This window comes from Bombina bombina, chromosome 5, assembly GCF_027579735.1.
Source record: "Bombina bombina isolate aBomBom1 chromosome 5, aBomBom1.pri, whole genome shotgun sequence".
NCBI lineage: Eukaryota > Metazoa > Chordata > Amphibia > Anura > Bombinatoridae > Bombina > Bombina bombina.
Genome location: NC_069503.1, coordinates 132,620,701 through 132,642,135, shown reverse-complemented (window position 1 = coordinate 132,642,135; position 21,435 = coordinate 132,620,701). Strand labels below are relative to the sequence as shown.

The following is a 21,435-nucleotide window of genomic DNA, read 5'->3' as shown; positions in this document are numbered from 1 at the left end:
TATATATATATATATATATATATATATATATATCAAATTAGGTGAGGCCACGACTCCCCTTGTATACCATCAAATTAGGTGAGGCCACGACTCCCCTTGTAAAACATTTCAGTAACATACATCAGAAAAGGAATGATACATTCAGATGGCAAGCTATTGAGTGGATTAAGCCACCCCTTAGGGGAGGAGACAGGGACAAGATCCTTGGCAAACGTGAAATGTTTTGGGTATTCAAGTTACAAACTAGAGTACCCAAGGGACTTAACTCAGAGTATGATCTAATTAATTATTGGAAATAATTTATGCAAGATGTCTATATGTATACATCACTCATCATTTCTCTGAGTTAAGTACCCTATGCATATTACTCGGGTTGATTTTAGACAGCATTATGCCTACATGCACATGGGTTAACTTGAGGTTAGTAGCATGTGGTTTTGTAACTGTATTTGATGTTGCTTTTTGTATGTACTGTGACTAGTTGCATATATTGCAGGGTATTATTTGTGCAGAAATGGATGAGTATAATTCATTGTTTATATACAATGAGTTTGAGTATATATATTTCAACTAATGTACCATATGACACATTATTCGACTTTCTAAGGAATAAGTTTTAAGGTATATGAAAAATCATTTGAATTTAAGGCTCTAGTTTTCTAATGAAGATTTATCTGTAGGAATATGTAGATTTTTGTTGAAAGCGTATGAGCGAGCTATTTGTATGAGTGAGGGAATGAGTGGTAATGAGAGTGTGTGGTTTTTAGAGTGGGATTGAATGTGAATTTGATCAACTGTGAGGGAAGTGTTTTAGGAGTGTATGGGAGTGAATGTACATGTGTGAGTGAGTGTTAGTATAGTGTGAAGTCACTTGTGAGTTAGGTAGTGAGTTTAGAGGAATAATTCTCAGTGTTAGTGTGTCCCAGAGTGTGAGTAAGTGGTTGTGAGATAATATGAGTGCGTCTGTTTTTGAGTACATTAGGGATGTGAGTGGGAGTTGTGAGTGAGAGTGAGTGACTTGTGTGTGGTTATTTGTGTGGAGTGAAAGATAGCGTGAGTGAGAGAGAATGTGCGTGAGACTGAGTGTGAGTATCTGTGAACCTACATTTAATTCTCTCTGTTTTAAACATTGGATTTTTTCCTATGGAATATAAGCTCTCTTTTTTGGAGAGTAAAGTGCTCTTATTATTATAATTCCAATTGGTTGCATACTAATAGCCTTTTTCAAATGTATTTTCTTAATGTAAGTTTCAAATATAAGTTTTGATTATATTTAGTGACCTCTAATTGACATGGTCTACATAATACCACAGACTTTATATATTACTAGTGCATGGATATTTGAAATTGATATTTTGAAATGTTAACTCTGTTCTATATATATTGATTATCTGTATCTGTTTTTATCAAACTGATGTGTTGATATAATGATGGAATCTTAGCTAAGGGTTAATCCCTCACATGTTTGTAGGGCTACACAGGCATTGGTACATTTGTTAACCAATTATCTTTAAGTTTTGCTTTTAAATAGGCACCACGGGTATATTGAATTATCTATGATTACGGCATTTTAGCCGAAACATGTTAGCCTTCAGTTTGCCTGTGATGCCTTTCTAACATGTATTTGGACCCTCCTGGAAACTTTTAACTTTTGTGAAGAAGAATAAAGGATTTGTTTTTATACTTGCCCTGGATCGTTTTTCTACTTTATATATATATATACAGTATCTCACAAAAGTGAGTACACCCCTCACATTTTTGTAAATATTTTATTATATCTTTTCATGTGACAACACTGAAGAATTGACACTTTGCTACAATGTAAAGTAGTGAGTGTACAGCCTGTATAACAGTGTAAATTTGCTGTCCCCTCAAAATAACTGAACACACAGCCATTAATGTCTAAACAGTTGGCAACAAAAGTGAGTACACCCCTAAGTGAAAATGTCCAAATTGGGTCCAATTAGCCATTTTTCCTCCCCGGTGTCATGTGACTCATTAGTGTTACAAGGTCTCAGGTGTGAATGGGGAGCAGGTGTGTTAAATTTGGTGTTATTGATCTCACACTCTCTCATACTGGTCACTGGAAGTTAAACATGGCACCTCATGGCAAAGAACTCTCTGAGGATCTGAAAAAAAGAATTATTGCTCTAGATAAAGATGGCCTAGGCTATAAGAAGATTGCCAAGGCCCTGAAACTGAGCTGCAGCATGGTGAGCAAGACTATACAGCTGTTTCACAGGACAGGTTCCACTTAGAACAGGCCTCGCTATGGTCGACCAAAGAAGTTGAATGCACATGCTCAGCATCATATCCAGAGGTTGTCTTTAGGAAATAGATGTATGAGTGCTGTCAGCATTGCTGCAGAGGTTGAAGGGGTGGGGGGGTCAGTCTGTCAGTGCTCAGACCATACGCTGCACACTCAAATTGGTCTGCATGGCTGTCGTCACAGAAGGAAGCCTCATCTAAATATAATGCACAAGAAAGCCCACAAACGGTTTGCTGAAGACAAGCAGAATAAAGACATGGATTACTGGAACCATGTTCTGTGGTCCGATGAGACCAAGATAAACTTATTTGGTTCAGATGGTGTCAAGCATGTGTGGAGGCAACCTGGTGAGGAGTACAAAGACAAGTGTGTCTTGCCTACAGTCAAGCATGGTGGTGGGAGTGTCATGGTCTGGGCCAGCATGACTGCTGTTCACACTGGGGAGCTACAGTTCATTGAGGGAACCATGAATGCCAACATGTACTGTGACATACTGAAGCAGAGCATGATCCCCTCCCTTCGGAGACTGGGCCGCAGGGCAGTATTCCAACATAACGACCCCAAACACACCTCCAAAATGACCACTGCCTTGCTAAAGAAGCTGAGGGTAAAGGTGATGGACTGGGCAAGCATGTCTCCAGACCTTAACCCTATTGAGCATCTGTGGGTCATCCTCAAACGGAAGGTGGGGGAGCGCAAGGTCGCTAACATCCACCAGCTCTGTGATGTCGTCATGGGGGAGTGGAAGAGGACTCCAGTGGCAACCTCTGAAGCTCTGGTGAGCTCCATGCCCAAGAGGGTTAAGGCAGTGCTGGAAAATAATGGTGACCACACAAAAAATTGACACTTTGGGCCCAATTTGGACATTTCCACTTAGGGGTGTACTTACTTTTGTTGCCAACAGTTTAGACATTAATGGCTGTGTGTTGGGTTATTTTGAGGGGACAGCAAATTTACACTGTTTTACAGACTGTACACTCACTACTTTACATTGTAGCAAAGTGTCATTTCTTCAGTGTTGTCACATGAAAAGATATAATAAAATATTTACAAAAATGTGAGGGGTGTACTCACTTTTGTGAGATACTGTATATATATATATATACATTATAATTAAGCATTTAATTGCAAAACATCTGTATACAAAATAGGTTTAAAAGCATTTAACATATTCATTTGGTAAATAAAATACAGTTTTCTAGTCCAGAAAAACACCCCTTAAAAAGCTGCTTGATTATGATTATTAGCTCCTCAAAATGTTTACTATCTTATCTCCTTTGCTGTGGCAAATTAGGAACATATGTAAATTAACTCCCTTACTGATCAATTGTGTAACATGTTACATGATCTGTGTTCTGGATCATAAAGGGTTTGAAAATCTCCATTTTTATGCATCTCACTGGCTGATAAAACTCCCTACTGCCTTATTGATGGACAGTGATATGTTTTGTTGCTGTTTTACATTAACAACATGAATTTCAGTTCTTTAAATATAATATAATATTACATAATAATACAAATAATATATTAAGTTATAATATTGTATTATATTACATTACTAATGTAGATATTGAGAGGGGTCTGGAAGCTAACTCACTTCTCATTAACTGACATTCTATAACTGGGTTCATTTTACACTGATTTTTATAACAACTTTTTCTTTAGGAATAGAACCCCGGTGTAAACTGGGGGCTACCTGTGTATATAGAAGAAAATAATGATGTACCCTTAAAGGGATATTGTACACTATATTCTTCATTGCATAAATGTTTTGTAGATGATCCATTTATATAGCCCATCAGCGAGTGTTCTTGTAACAATGTAGACTTTTGCTTAATTTTAAATACAATGTTGATGATTTTCAGACTCCTAAGCAAGCCCCAAAGTTTTAGATGTATACTGATGTATACATACTTGATGCTTCTGTTTGTAAAATGGGTCTTTTCATATGCTGAGGGGGGTTCTGCTCTTAGCCCCTTTCAGTGGGAGTCCCAGCCTAATCTCATCAACAGTGCTAAATTGGGAGCTTCTAAGTATGTATTTTTATTAAAAGGTTTTATACTGGATTTTTATATTAGTATCTGTGCATATTCTTCTTTATAATAGTGTCTATTACATGCAGTAAAAGGGAAATTGGTGTATACTGCCCCTTTAACATTATGTGCTTATACTATTTCTGTGATGTCTCAGTGTTTGTGTGTTTTATATTTTGCTTTATGTGTTACCAGATTTGATGAAAAAGCTGGTTTGATAATCTAATCCTGACAATCTGATTTGCTTAAAATGTCTAAATTATTTGAGAATCTGTTAAGTTAGAATTAATATTAATGCAACATTTGAACAAAGGTTAAGGAAGGATTACAAAGGTTTAATCACGTGAACATAAGACCTCAGATCAAATATCTGGCCCTGTAGCCCCTGTCTGCCCCAGGCTGTATCATATTTCACATCAGATTCATTGTTTTGCAGCCCACTCTGTCAGTCCCGAACACATATCAAACCTCAGATCAGACCCTAGTCCTGCAGCCCATCAGCCCCATGCCTACATCTTATTCAGATAAAACCCTGGCCTGATAGGCCAATAGTAATATCAGACCTCAGATCAGACCCCTAAACTACAACCTACCTGTCAACCAGATGCCCACATCAGACCAAACCCTGTCTCATACCCACATCAGACCTCAGATCAGACACCTGACATACAACCTACCTGTCAACCACATACCCACATCAGACCTCAGATCAGACCCCTGACCTAAAACCTTCCTGTCAAACACATGCCCACATCAGACCTCAGATTAGACCCCTGATATACTGCCTACCTGTCAACCACATACCCACATCAGACCTCAGATCAGACCCCTGACCTAAAACCTTCCTGTCAAACACATGCCCACATCAGACCTCAGATTAGACCCCTGAAATACTGCCTTCCTGTCAACCACATGCCCACATCAGACCTCAGATCAGACCAAACCCTGGCTCATACCCACATCAGACCTCAGGTCAGAGCAAACCCTGGTTCATACCCACATCAGACCTCAGATCAGAGCAATCCCTGGCTCATACCCACATCAGACCTCAGATCAGACCAAACCCTGGCTCATACCAACATCACACGTCAGATCAGGCCAAACCTGGCTCATACCCTCATGAGATCTCAGATCAGACTCCTAATCCTGCAGCCCATCAGCCACATGCCTACATCCAACCTCAGATCAAACCCTGGCCTGATAGGCCCATATTAATATCAGACCTCAGATTAGATCCCTGAACTACAGCCCACCTGTCAACCACATGCCCATTTGAGACCTCAGATCAGTCCATTATGCATGGGGCATAACTAGAGCTCAATGGGCGCCAGCAACATTGTGGTGGCCATTTTGGAAACCCTGCCCCTATGTTTTTAAAGGCAAAACCCATCTACTCTCCTTATATTTTAAACCCTTATTTGCAAGCGGGCACACATAGGAGTCTGACATGAAGCAGCCACGCACAATATAGAGCACTGTCCACTGTCAGCTTTTACTTCCCTTTGTGCGCTGTTCTGTATACCGCTTGTCAATCATCCCTTAGTGGGCAGTTCTAAAAAAGCTATTGACTCGCTCCTACTAGAGCAACACACCAGGGGATGGAAGTAAAATACCCAGACATTGATTTTAATATTTTTATATATAAAATTTACATGGTCAGCCATCTGAAATACAACTCTATCCATTCAATTCCTGACACCTGCCAAACCTACTAGCTATAGATAAGGGTATAGGTTTAGACGTTCTAATAATCTGTTACATCCCTTAACCCTTTCTGTCTCACTGCCTGATTTCAATAGATTTAAGGGAAAGGAGGGATTTAAGGGCTTGGTGACCCTAATGTTGAATTAGACATTAAATTATTTATATATACTGTATGTAAAAAACCACAACACTTTATTTAACATTTATGCTCAAAAGACAGAACAATACATAAAACTAATAGTGGATACTGTACATGTGTGAGTATATCACTTCCACTATAACTCTTTATTTCTTTAATGCCTCCACTACTAAATAAAATCAGACAAACAATTTAAAAAGGGGATATGAGGCTAACTGTGATTGAACACACAATAAGTTTGGTATTAGTTATCCATATATAGCATAGGAGTTTAATATTATGTTTCAATCTATATTTCTGGATTTACCAGATTATCTTTATAGATATTGCAACCTATACTATTAGCAAATGCAAGTGCTACCAGTCTTGGATATGCTGTACAAGGGTGATTTGTAACAGGTCTCTAACGTATAAATCCATCACTGTCAGTTATACCAGTCTTTTATGAGAAATCAAACTATTATTCTTTTTATGTCGCAGTGATCTATTTAGATTCTCAGATGATTTACTCAGTGATTTAATTGAGGGGTTTGAGAGAAAGTATCAATATATACTATACCAGTATTCTTAAATAGCCATAGTCACGGTGAGAAAACACACTCAGCTAGATTACGAGTTGTGCGTTAGCCTTAAAAAGCAGCGTTGAGAGGTCCCAATGCTGTTTTTTTCCTAACGCTGGTATTACGAGTCTTGAAGGTACAGGTGTACCGCTCACTTTTTGGTCAGATTCGAAAATACCTCAAATCCACTTACGTCAATTGCGTATCCTATATTTTCAATGGGATTTGCCTAACGCCGGTATTACGAGTCTGACCAAAAGTGAGCGGTAGACCCTCTCCTGTCAAGACTCCTACCGCATTTAAAAGTCAGTAGTTAAGAGTTTTATGGGCTAACGCCGTAGCATAAAACTCTTAAATAAAGTGCTAAAAAGTACACTAACACCCATAAACTACCTATTAACTCCTAAACCGAGGCCCCCCCACATCTGCCAAACCGGACATCGCCGCCACTATAAAAAATATATTAACCCCTAAACTGCCACCCTCCCGCATCGCAAACACTAGTTAAATTTTATTAACCCCTAATCTGCCGTCCCTAACATCGCCAACACCTACCTACATTTATTAACCCATAATCTGCCGCCCCCAACGTCGCCGCAACTATATTAAATGTATTAACCCCTAAACCTAAGTCTAACTTAAATATAATTTAAATAAATCTAAATAAAATTACTACAATTCACTAAATTATTCCTATTTAAAATTAAATACTTACCTGTAAAATAAACCCTAAGCTAGCTACAATATAACTAATAGTTACATTGTAGCTATCTTAGGGTTTATTTTTATTTTACAGGCAACTTTGTATTAATTTTAACTAGGTACAATAGTTATTAAATAGTTATTAACTATTTAATAGCTACCTAGTTAAAATAAATTCAAATTTACCTGTAAAATAAATCCTAACCTAAGTTACAATTACACCTAACACTACACTATAATTAAATTAATTACCTAAACTAAATACAATTAAATACAATTTAAATAAATTATCTAAAGTAGGAAAAAAACAAAACACTAAATTACAGAAAATAATAAAATAATTACAAGTTTTTTAAACTAATTACACCTAATCTAATCCCCCTAATAAAATAAAAAAGCCCCCCAAAATAATAAAAAGCCCTACCCTATACTAAATTACAAATAGCCCTTAAAAGGGCCTTTTGCGGGGGAAGTGCCCCAAAGTAATCAGCTCTTTTACCTGTAAAAAAATGTACAATACCCCCCAACATTAAAACCCACCACCCACACACCCAACCCTACTCTAAAACCCAGCCAATACCCCCTTAATAAAACCTAACACTAACCCCTTGAAGATCACCCTACCTTGAGAAGTCTTCACCCAGCCGGGGCCGAAGTCCTCAACGAAGCCGGGCAAAGTGGTCCTCCAGATGGGCAGAAGTCTTCATCGAAGCCGGCCAGAAGAGGTCCTCCAGACGGGCAGAAGTCTTCATCCACGGGGCATCTTCTACCTGCATTCATCCGGCGCGGAGCGGGTCCATCTTCAAGACATCCGACATCAAATGAAGTCCAACTGAAGAATGAAGGTTCCTTTAAATGATGTCATCCAAGATGGCATCCCTTGAATTCCGATTGGCTGATCTATCAGCCAATCGGAATTAAGGTAGAAAAAATCCTATTGGCTAATGCAATCAGCCAATAGGATTGAACTTCATTCCTATTGGCTGATTGCATCAGCCAATAGGATTATTCTACCTTAATTCCAATTGGCTGATAGAATTCTATCAGCCAATCGGAATTCAAGGGACGGCATCTTGGATGACGTAATTTAAAGGAACCTTCATTCTTCAGTTGGACTTCGTTTGAAGAGGATGCTCCGCGTTGGATGTCTTGAAGATGGAGCTGCTCCACGCCGGATGGATGAAGATAAAGATGCTGCCTGGATGAAGACTTCTGCCCGTCTGGAGGACCTCTTCTTCCTGGCTTCGATGAAGACTTCTGCCCGTCTGGAGGACCACTTCGCCCGGCTTCGTTGAGGACTTCGGCCCGGTTGGGTGAAGACTTCTCAAGGTAGGGTGATCTTCAAGGGGTTAGTGTTAGGTTTTATTAAGGGGGTATTGGGTGGGTTTTAGAGTAGGGTTGGGTGTGTGGGTGGTGGGTTTTAATGTTGGGGGGTATTGTACTTTTTTTTCAGGTAAAAGAGCTGATTACTTTGGGGCAATGCCCCGCAAAAGGCCCTTTAAAGGGCTATTTGTAATTTAGTATAGGGTAGGGCTTTTTATTATTTTGGGGGGCTTTTTTATTTTATTAGGGGGATTAGATTAGGTTTAATTAGTTTAAAAATCTTGCAATTATTTTATTATTTTCTGTAATTTAGTGTTTTTTTTCATACTTTAGATAATTTATTTAAATTGTATTTAATCAGCTATGTTATAAACTATTGTCTAATTGTGCTTCATTATTCTGATACATTCAGTTTCCCTTGATACATGGGCATCTACTTATCAAAGCGTCGACTTTCTTGCATTCGACAGCACCAATACGCTCGCCTAAGATCGCCTAACATCGCTGCCGCGGACCTTAATACGTTCTCCAAAGTTACCAAAAAACCTGTCAAAAACTGCGCACCAAGTACGGTGCGATGAGCAGCGGACTGTTGTTAACTAACAGTCATCGATCTCGCTGCTCTTCGGCTTTTTTTCAGCTTTCTTGGTATACTGTCACTAAACACCCACACTATACTAACTATTTTACCCCTAAACCGCCGCTCCCGGACCCCGCCGCACCTAAATAAAGTTATTAACCCCTAAACCGCCACTCCCGGAGCCCACCGCACCTAAATAAAGTTATTAACCCCTAAACCGCCACTCCCGGAGCCCACCGCAAATCTAATAAATGTATTAACCCCTAAACCGCCACTCCCGGAGCCCACCGCCACCTACATTACATATTAACCCCTAATCTTTGGCCCCCTATACCTCCACCAGCTACATAAAGTTATTAACCCCTATCCTGCCGCTCCCAGACCCCGCCGCAACTAAATAAAGTGTTTAACCCCTAAACCGCCACTCCTGTTGCCCACCGCCACCTACATTATATTTATTAACCCCTAATCTGCCCCCCTACACCGCCGCCACCTAGATTATATTTATTAACCACTAATCTGCCCCCCCCCCCTACACCGCCGCCACTATATTAAATGTATTAATCCCTAAACCTAAGTCTAACACTAACCCTGCATGACTTTGCCTGCCATGTCTGCTAATATATTTTTATTGAATCCTAATAAATTTTTGATGTTTTAAAATGTTTTGGGAATAGTGCCTGCCGTCTTTTTGTTGCTCTTTCACTAACCCTAACACCCCCTAACTTAAATATAATTTAAATAAATCAAAATAAATTATTCCTATTTAAAACTAAATACTTACCTATAAAATAAACCCTAAGATAGCTACAATATAACTAATAGTTACATTGTAGCTATCTTAGGATTTATTTTTATTTTACAGGCAACTTTGTATTTATTTTAACTAGGTACAATAGTTATTAAATAGTTATTAACTATTTAATAACTACCTAGTTAAAATAAATACAAAAGTACCTGTAAAATAAAACCTAACCTAAGTTACAATTACACTTAACACTACACTATAATTAAATTAATTAACTACAATTAACTACAATTAAATAAAATTTAATAAAATTATCTAAAGTACAAAAAAACCCAAACACTAAATTTCAGAAAATAATAAAATAATTACAAGATTTTTAAACTAATTACACCTAATCTAATCCCCCTAACAAAATAGAAAAGCCCCCCAAAATAAAAAAAAGCCCTACCCTACACAAAATTACAAATAGCCCTTAAAAGGGCTTTTTGCGGGGCATTGCCCCAAAGTAATCAGCTATTTTACCTGAAAAAAAAGTACAATACCCCCCCCAACATTAAAACCCACCACCCACACACCCAACCCTACTCTAAAACCCACCCAATCCCCCCTTAAAGAAACCTAACACTAACCCCTTGAAGATCACCCTACCTTGAGACGTCTTCACCCAACCGGGCTGAAGCCCTCAACGAAGCCGGGCGAAGTGGTCCTCCAGACGGGCAGAAGTCTTCATCCAAGCCGGGCAGAAGAGGTCCTCCAGACGGGCAGAAGTCTTCATCCAGGTGGCATCTTCTATCTTCATCCATCCTGTGCGGAGTGGGTCCATCTTCAAGACATCCGACGCGGAGCATCCTCTTCCATCAATGTCGACTGTAGAATGAAAGTTCCTTTAAATGACGTCATCCAAGATGGCGTCCCTTCAATTCCAATTGGCTGATAGAATTCTATCAGCCAATCAGAATTAAGGTAGGAAAAATCCTATTGGTTGATGCAATCAGCCAATAGGATTGAAGTTCAATCCTATTGGCTATTCCAATCGGCCAATAGAATGCGAGCTCAATCCTATTGGCTGATTGGATCAGCCAATAGGATTGAACTTCAATCCTATTGTCTGATTGAATCAACCAATAGGATTTTTCCTACCTTAATTCCGATTGGAATTGATAGAATTCTATCAGCCAATCGGAATTGAAGGGACGCCATCTTGGATGACGTCATTTAAAGGAACCTTCATTCTACAGTCGACGTCGATGGAAGAGGATGCTCTGCGTCGGATGTCTTGAAGATGGACTCACTCCGCGCCGGATGGATGAAGATAGAAGATGCCGCCTGGATGAAGACTTCTGCCGTCTGGAGGACCTCTTCTGGCCGGCTTCGATGAAGACTTCTGCCCGTCTGGAGGACCACTTCGCCCGTCTTCGTTGAGGACTTCGGTTTGGGTGAAGACATCTAAAGGTAGGGTGATCTTCAAGGAGTTAGTGTTAAGTTTTATTAAGGGGGGATTGGGTGGGTTTTAGAGTAGGGTTGGGTGTGTGGGTGGTGGGTTTTAATGTTGGGGGGGTATTGTACTTTTTTCAGGTAAAAGTGCTGATTACTTTGAGGCAATGCCCCGCAAAAAGCACTTTTAAGGGCTATTTGTAATTTAGTGTAGGGTAGGGCTTTTTTTATTTTGGGGGGCTTTTTTATTTTGTTAGGGGGATTAGATTAGGTGTAATTAGTTTAAAAATCTTGTAATTTTTTTGTACTTTAGATAATTTTATTTAATTGTAGTTAATTGTAGTTAATGTAGGTAATTAATTTAATTATAGTGTAGTGTTAGGTGTAATTGTAACTTAGGTTAGGTTTTATTTTACAGGCACTTTTGTATTTATTTTAACTAGGTAGTTATTAAATAGTTAATAACTATTTAATAACTATTGTACCTAGTTAAAATTAATACAAAGTTGCCTGTAAATTAAAAATAAATACTAAGATAGCTACAATGTAACTATTAGTTGTATTATAGCTAGCTTAGGGTTTATTTTACAGGTAAGTATTTAGTTTTAAATAGGAATAATTTATTTTGTTTTATTTAAGTTATATTTAAGTTAGGGGGTGTTAGGGTTAGTGTTAGACTTAGGTTTAGGGGTTAATAAATATAATGTAGGTGGCGGCGGTGTAGGGGGGGCAGATTAGGGGTTAATAAATATAATGTAGGTGGCGATGGGCTCCGGGAGCGACAGTTTAGGGGTTAAACGCTTTATTTAGTTGCAGAGGGGTCCGGGAGTGCCGGTTGAGGGGTTAATAAGTATAATGTAGGTGGCGGTGGTGTAGGGTGTGGCAGATTAGGTGTGTTTAGACTCGGGGTACATGTTAGGGTGCTAGGTGTAGACATTACCATAGGAATCAATGGGATATCGGGCAGCAGCGAACATGAGCTTTCGCTGCTTTCAGACTCCCATTGATTCCTATGGTATCCGCGGCCTCCAGGGCGGCGGATTGAAAACCAGGTACGCTGGGCCGGAATAGTACCGAGCATACCTGCTAGTTATTTGATAACTAGCAAAAGTAGTCAGATAGTGCCTAACTTGCATTCGCAACATCTGTAGTGACGTAAGCATCGATCTGTGTCGGACTGAGTCCGGCGAATCGTATGTTACGTCACTAAATTCTACTTTTGCCGGTCTGTAGGGTTTAATAACTAAGGCGAATCAGGCTCGCCACAAATACGCTGCAGAATTCCACCGTATTTGCGGTTGACGGCTTGATAAATACATGCCATGGTATCATCTTCACACTCATTCATACTGATACAATATTGCATCTTACAAATACACACTGGTGCGTACCCAATAGTTAATTATAAAATAGGTCTTTAACCAGTTAAAGTATTCCATGTTAAAACCGTGTCCGCACAAATCGCAGGCCAGGTATTCTATTTTAATATCATCAATTCGTTAAACCGGCGTTATACAACATACATTCAATACCCAGCATTAAGCACTCACAAACAAACAGGCTCGTGGTCACAGATTAGCCCCGCACACCTCACTGCCTGATTTGTCTGCATATTTAGTTTGCTCACGTCTGTCTATGATTAGTATACAATATGTCAGGATTCTTACCCCAGTTTTAATGACTTTGCAGTTGTCACTCTTCCAGTTGTCCCTTTTGCATGCTGTCTGTTTTGCTGTAAAATTCAAGTGGACAAATTTTCCAGCAGAAAAATCCTACAACAGATAAGAGAACATTACCCCAACACTGTCATTGTGATGTATGTCAGCAAAACACAAAGCAAAAATAAAGACATACTTATAAAGGGAGAAGCACAGACAAGAACAAATATTTTGGTGGCAATAGCGAGGGCAGGGCAACTGAAGGGACTGAAAAACCAAGGCATATCAGCATAGGTGGACTTACCATCAGACAATAGGGCAGCTGTCTATGGGCACCCTCCGTCTTAGGAAACCTTCTTTGCTGGTCACTTCCTTTTACTGTACATGTTGTGTTCTGTATGCCTGGCTGTTTATTCACCTAATCAAAAACTGTACTGGGGAATGTGCAGGTCCTTTCAAAAGTATGATTGGGGACTTGCAACAGTATGAACACAATTTGGGCTGGATTATGAGTGGAGCGCTAACAGTTATGCGCAAGCGAAATGTTTTTAGTTTTTTTTTGCTCATATTACAAGTTGAAAGAAAATGCGATTGCTTGAGCGAAATTAAAGTTAACACGCGTAGGGTTAGCGCAGCCTTAGAGCTCTGGTTAACTGTTTTGCGAAACAAAAAAGTGTCCCAAAACAAATCAAAAATTCACTTCAAGGTACAGTTACACTCATAATAACAATATCAAATAAAAATGATTTAAAAAAATTGCACAAGAAAGTTATAAGGGCTTAGATATATGAGGTCTCAGGTGTTAGAAAAAGTAGGCAAAGGACTTTAACATTGAGATACATACATATACATGTCTAAAAATGTATATATATATATATGTGTGTGTATATATATATATATATATATATATATATATATATATACAGTATATATATGTCTATATGTGTGTACATTTGTATTTATGTATTTTTATGTGTATATATGTATTTACAGACATATATACACACATAAACACATAACTACATATGTACACATATATAGACATACATATAGGTGCATTGGATCCCTTTGCAGTTAAAGGGACATGAAACCCACAGTTTTTCTTTCATGATTTAGAAAGAGAATGCAATTTTAAACACCTTTCTAATTTACTTCTATTATCTAATTTGTTTTATTCTCTTGATATTCGTTGCTGAAAAGCATATCTAGATATGCTCAGTAGCTGCTGATTGGTTGCTGCACATAGAAGCCTCATGTGATTGGCTCACCCATGTGCATTGCTTTTTCTTCAAATAAGGATATCTAAAAAATTAAGCAAAATAAATAATAGAAGTAAATCGTAATGTTGTTTAAATTTGTATGTTCTATCTTAATCATGAAAGAAAGATTTTGGGTTTAGTGGCCCTTTAAGTAGATGTAATCATGTAAAAAGATATTTATGCAATATTCATATTTGATAATGGTTTTAACTATGCATTTACTGTACATATTTCACATTCCGATGTTCTGCACATAGGGGAATATGTTCTAAGTTTTTATAAATAGATATTCCTATATATATATCTGTTGGAATTATTATTGATATGTTTACAGAAAAACTATTTCAAATTTGAATTGGAATATTTTTTGCAGATTTCTGGTACGGCCATGGGCTCGAAAATGGCGCCCACCTATGCTAATGTATATATGGCCTGTTATTGTTGATGATCATGAAGCCAATACAATGTGAACAAATGATTTATTACACTCGCTATATTGACAATGTGTTCATGGTCTTGCGAGGTGATAAAGTTACACTAGAGTCATGGGTTAAAGATCTCAACCAGTTAGAACTGCCTATTAAATTTAAATCAGAGTACTCTATTATTATTATTATTATTATTAACAGGTATTTGTAGAGTGCCAACAGATTCCGCAGCGCTATAAACATAGTTGGTATACAGGATAACATTTATAGGAATCAAATGGGTAGAGGGCCCTGCCGAGAGCTGCACTTTTGTAGTCGGCTCTTATGAAGGCATTCTACATAGGCTCATAGGCTTACATTCTAATGGGTAATGTTGTGCACTTTTTGGACTTAAATATCTTTAAGATGAAGTCAGAATTAGGCTGTAGTTTTGGAACCTCACTTTACACAAAGCCCACAGACAGGAACTCATTACTTGAAGCCCATAGCTGTTACCCTTCACATCAAAAGTGAGGGGTGATCACCTCTCAACTCACCAGAGTGGTACGGAACAATGCAGAGATACTAATCATGTTAACACAAATATATGATGGAAAGCAAGTTGCTGGAATGTGGCTATAATCCCAGACTTGTCAGTCACACTAAGGCTAAGGTCCTAGAACGTAATCAGGATGAGACAATATCAAAGGATGAAGTGACTGCCATTATGCCACAGTTGGATAGGATCAATGTTGTGACTACATATGACACTTCCCATCATCAGCTGAAATCTTCTGTAAGACAGTGTTGGGAATTGGTCAAATAGGACAGGTCCCTACCATTTCACTATGTTGATCCACCAAGAATGGTATTCCGTCGAGCCCGCAATTTAAGGGACATTTTGGTGGAGTCAGACCCTGCAAGATGCTATCAGAAAACTACATGGCTTAATACCATGAAGAAAGGTTGCTTGCAGTGCGCTAACTGTGTCACCTGTAATAGTATGGTTATAGGATCTTCTTTCCAATACCCGCACCTAAACGTTGTAAGATACATCATAGGCTAACATGCACCAGTGACCATGTGATATATATCCTCATGTGCCTGTGTTCCTTGGTCTACGTTGGTAAGACTGTGACATCTTTTAGAGAAAGGATGGCAAACCACAGATATGCGATCAGGGAAGCCATAAAAAGTGATGACTCTGAACAGCCGTGTAATGCCATTTCTCGGGGTACAAACATAATGTATCCAGTATGAAAACCATGTTGATAGACCATGTACCCCCGATGCCAAGGGGAGGCAATAGAGCACAAAGGCTACTGCAAATGGAGACCAGATGGTTCTACACTTTGGATACTGTGATGCCAAGAGTATTGAATACAGTACTGGATTTTAGCCCTTTCTATCACTAATGGATGGATTGTGTATGATGTTGGTTTGGGACTCAACTAGTCTGGGATAGTGGTTTAATTGGTTTTAATCCAATGATCAGTGTCTTAGGTTGATTATGTCTGTTTTACTACCATACTCCAATAGGTACATGAAGTGTCCATGAATGCAGAATACTAGCCGCATATATCTTTTTATTTCTAAGCTGAATGTTTTCTATTTTTGAATGTTTTTTTGTTGTTTTTTTTTTTGGTTAATATTTTTTTATTTTTTTATTTTGAAAATATTTATTTGAGAAAATATAAAGGTGGTTACATAACATGAATAGAAACATTTCCATAATATAACAGTGAAGTACTACACTAAGGCACTTTGGGGGAAAGTCCATTTAGCGTTCCTGAGGTCACAACTCTACCATCACAAAAGTCTGGCTTGAGTGTGCAGGTAAACATAGTATTTGCATGACAATTTTGTGAAGTTCACACAAGCGACAGTTTACATTTATTTTTTAATGTTTTTTATTTGATCTATTTACTATGTAAACTGGTGCTAATCTGTCACGATACTATGATATTAATGGAATGTATATAAACACTATGTTCTGTTGTAGCGCATATTATGCTCTGTTGTAACGCATCTTGGGCAATTGATATGGGATGCATTGTTTAGCTTAAAGGGACATGAAATCCACTTTTTTTCTTTCATGATTTAGAAAGAGAATGCAATTTTAAACATCTTTCTAATTTACTTCTATTATCTCATTTGTTTTATTCTCTTGATATACTTTGCTGAAAAGCATATCTAGATATGCTCAGTAGCTGCTGATTGGTAGCTGCACATAGAATCCTTGTGTGATTGGCTCACCCATGTGCATTGCTTTTTCTTCAACTAAGGATATCTAAAAAATGAAGCAAAATAAATAATAGAAGTAAATTGTAATGTTGTTTAAATTTTTATTCTCTATCTGAATCATGAAAGAAAGATTTTGGGTTTAGTGGCCCTTTAAGCATAGAAATATACCAACATGAAAGAGTGCACTTAAAAAGCAAACTACAATTATTAAAGTGATAATTAGCCAAGTGACTTATCTAGTTCCTATAGTGTATAAAAATATGGTTTTCACAAAAAATGTTATACTTCACTTGAGTGAAAATGAATGTGACGGATTAAATTAAATTATACTGTCAACCTTCCTTGTTTATATAAATGCAATAGTTATAGACGTGAAAGTATATACAAAATAGACCAATTTTAGTAAAAAAGTGATACCAATTGGATATTCTCATATATAGACCACTCTACTAATTAAAATATAAGAATATTTTATTTTATCAATGATAAAATGATTAAAATGAGTGAATCTACTGCCCCTTTAATCAAGTGGTATATAGTGATAGAAACTGCAATCACAGGTTCATCTTGAAAAAAAGCTGTGTACTGAAATATGTTGATGAGTTGTCCTGTGTTGCACTAAAAGAAGGAACCCGCTATGTCTTAAACCTCAAAAACGTGAATTGTTTTTAATCTACAATCATCTACATTTGAGGTGTATGAAACTCATGAGCGCTCTGAGTAAAAGAATATTTTCAATGCTGCAATAAGGATCTCGAAAATTTTACTATTGCTGTTATCATTTGACACCAAGATATCTACTACAAGTGCCGGCAATCCAACCTCCAGATTGGGTAAGAAACCAGACACGTGATCTCTACACATCAGAACACCCGGAAGTGGCAGTGTAAACGCCGTGAATTACAAAAAGAGATACGTGAGAAGGGTAAAGTCGTAGAAAGCGAAAAATTAATATAAGCTTTCGGATTGCGGTGAGTAGACAACCTTTGAGATATCACAATAAAATTGTTTATTGAAGAGACAGCATACTTACAGAACTGTTTATCAGCAAAAAGATCTTTGCAAAAAAACTCTGCATGTGAACTATTCCTGAGACTTTTATTTGCCACTAGTGATTTAAAAGAACACAGTGAAAGTCAAATATACCAAACAGGGGCAGTCCCTCTTCTTATAACTAAGAGACGGTATCTATTGCAAGAAAACTGAGCAACCTGCTACAATTTGAATACACTTGTTGCTAATTGTATACACAAATATTTTTAATGTGAATATATATTCAACGCAAACCACAAATTTGTATTCACATTTTTTTTCGATGATTCTTTTCAATGTTTTTTTGTAATGCGCATTAGATTTGAATAAGGTGCACCTTACTACTAGTATAATTAATTAGTTTTTATATATATATTTTTAGATTTATTCTAGAATTGTATTTTAATGCTGAACCTATATGATTCATTTTTCGTATCTGGAGAGAGATAAATATCATTATTAAAATATTCTTATATTTTAATTAGTAGAGTGGTCTATATATGAGAATATCCAATTGGTATCATTTTTTTACTAAAATTGGTCTATTTTGTGTATACTTTCACGTTTATCACTATTGAGTTTATATAAACAAGGAAGGTTGACAGTATACTTTAATTTAATTTGTCACATTCATTTTCACTCAAGTGAAGTATAATTTTTTTTGTGAAAACCATATTGTTATACACTATAGGAACTAGAAAAGTCACTTGGCTAATTATCACTTTAATAATTGTAGTTTGCTTTTTAAAGGGACAGTCTAGGCCAAAATAAACTTTCATGATTCAGATAGAGCATGTACAATTTACTTTTATCACCAATTTTGCTTTGTTCTCTTGGTATTCTTAGTTGAAAGCTTAACCTAGGAGGTTCATATGCTAATTTCTTAGACCTTGAAGTCCACCTCTTTCAGATTGCATTTTAACAGTTTTTCACCACTAGAGGGTGTTAGTTCACGTATTTCATATAGATAACACTGTGCTCGTGCACGAGAAGTTATCTGGGAGCAGGCACTGATTGGCTAGACTGCAAGTCTGTCAAAAGAACTGAAAAAAGGGGCAGTTTGCAGAGGCTTAGATACAAGATAATCACAGAGGTTAAAAGTATATTATTATAACTGTGTTAGTTATGCAAAACTGGGAAATGGGTAATAAAGGGATTATCTATCTTTTAAAACAATAAAAATTCTGGTGTAGACTGTCCCTTTAAGTGCACTCTTTCATGTTGGTATATTTCTGTATATTGTGAGACTTGGGGATAATTCTCATTTAAAGAGTTGCTACTACTATTTATATTGGGTATTTTATTTTTCATTTTAGCTTAAGCATAGATCTGGCGTGCTATTATCTTTGACAGCTGTCAAAATTCTCTCCGCCTCCATTCTCATTCACTGACGAATCAGGTCACAATGCGTAATGATGGCGTCAGTGCTATGGGACGACGGTAGCCGCGCATGTGAGTAGCGGGATCGGCACACCTGTGTTGGGTAATTAGTATGATTGTTAACAGTATTTATTGTGTGAATGAAGGGCTATTAACTGTTTTTCTTGAATTGGAACCTGTTTTGTAACATTTGATAATGGAACCGGAACCGGATCTGAAACGTCATGTGATTTTAAACTTTGGAAATAAAAGTTACTTTTGATGGTAACGTCCAGTCAGTGATTTTTTCAAGGATGATATATGTCTATATTTATTACCACCCTAGCAGCTGCATAATGGTAAGAGGAAGTGCAAACTAAGGGGACATACCTATATATATCTGTATAAATCTATACCTATATATAATCATGTGTATATATATATATATATATATATATTGTACAAAAATACCATCCGATATATATAGGAATATGTATTTATGAATACATAAAACATATTCTGCTATGTGAAGAACATTGGAATGTAAAATATTCATATATTCATGTTGGGTTAGCGCACTTGAGAATATGCAATCGGTTTTGTGTGTAGTAGGGTTCCCCCCCACACACTTTTTTTGCTCCATTGCCTTCTATGGGGAAATACATTATCGCCCTTGTGATATTCTAGGTTAGCGTGCAAGAGAAATTTTTTTACTTTCAACTTGTAATATGAGCGCAACCCGAGGCACGCAAAAGGTTTACTTCTAGCGCAGTTAACGCTTGAGCTGGAGTGTTAAATAGCGGTCCACTTGTAATCTGAACCTTTATTGGTAACTTTCTCACTTATGTTTGACTGCCAGGATATGCCACTTTCTCTAAAAATGATGATCACCTGTCCCACTAGAAAATATACAATTTCTATTGATGGGGCTGGGGGGGCAACAGCAAAGCCCCTATCTCCCCCTCTTATTTAACTACAGGCGTATGGAGCTCCTCATATGAAATAAGGAGATTTCCCTCTTTTAAAAAAGGGGTCACACCCTGTCTAATTTTTAGGTAATCACCATAGTATACACATGATATACGGTACCCAACTGTATACCCATTACGCACTCTTTCTGTTGTGGAGTCTCATACCCCTGTCATTAGTAGGTGAATGTCATAAAAATGGCAATGGCCTATCTAATTCATTTGCTGTATGGGGGGATGCACGTGGTACAAAAGACCCCCTAACCCTTGAAAACATCATACAACACACAATCACACAATACGCCTCACATGAACGAGGAGATTTCCTTTCTTTCAGAAGTTTCATGCCCTTTTGGATAGCAGGTGATTGTCAAAAAATGGTAATTACCTGTATACTAGATACTTTTACTGTGCTCTGACTTATAAAAGGGAACCTGACACCCCACAATAAGCACTACAAAGTGGCATGCACGCTCTTATGAACAGGAGTGAGAGTGATCACCTAGCAGAACCATTGGCATATGGAAGCAAAACAGGGGGTGTGGCAGGGGCGAAACTACAGGGGGTGCAGAGGTCGCAATTGCGACTGGGCCCCCAAGGGTGGGGGCCCAGCTTAAAAAAAAAATTAATAAAAAAAACATTGACCAGCCACTGCCTGCACTGATATCATGTGACTATGACATGATGCTTCACTAGTGTCTCTGACTACAGGGGTTAGTCTTTCTGTTTTACCCATCTCACAGACTACTGTGGTCACTTTATAAAGTACTGGGGCGGGTAGGGTCAGGCCAGCCATCTCACCGGCAGATTACAGACTGTGTCACTGACTCACTATATACAGTACTGGTGGGTTAAACAGTGTCACTACATACAGTATTAGGGGGTCAGACCATCTCACAGACTGTGGGCACAGGGTACCTCCTTTTGCAGACATGTAATCTGATTCACATTTTTTTTCTGTTAAAAAAAGAAGAAAAATAAAAGATATGTATCAAATTCACCTTTTTTGGGGGGAA

The 21,435-nt window shown here is 37.7% G+C and overlaps 1 protein-coding gene across 1 annotated transcript in view; it reads right to left on the bottom strand.

Moving 5' to 3' along the window:
* Window positions 1-21,435, bottom strand: part of LOC128659253 (retinoic acid receptor responder protein 2) — a 34,719-nt gene that overhangs the window by 8,891 nt on the left and 4,393 nt on the right. The window contains exon 2 of the mRNA XM_053712928.1: window positions 13,160-13,264. Within this exon, the coding sequence (XP_053568903.1) occupies window positions 13,160-13,264 (105 nt within the window). The remainder of the gene's footprint in view (window positions 1-13,159; window positions 13,265-21,435) is intronic.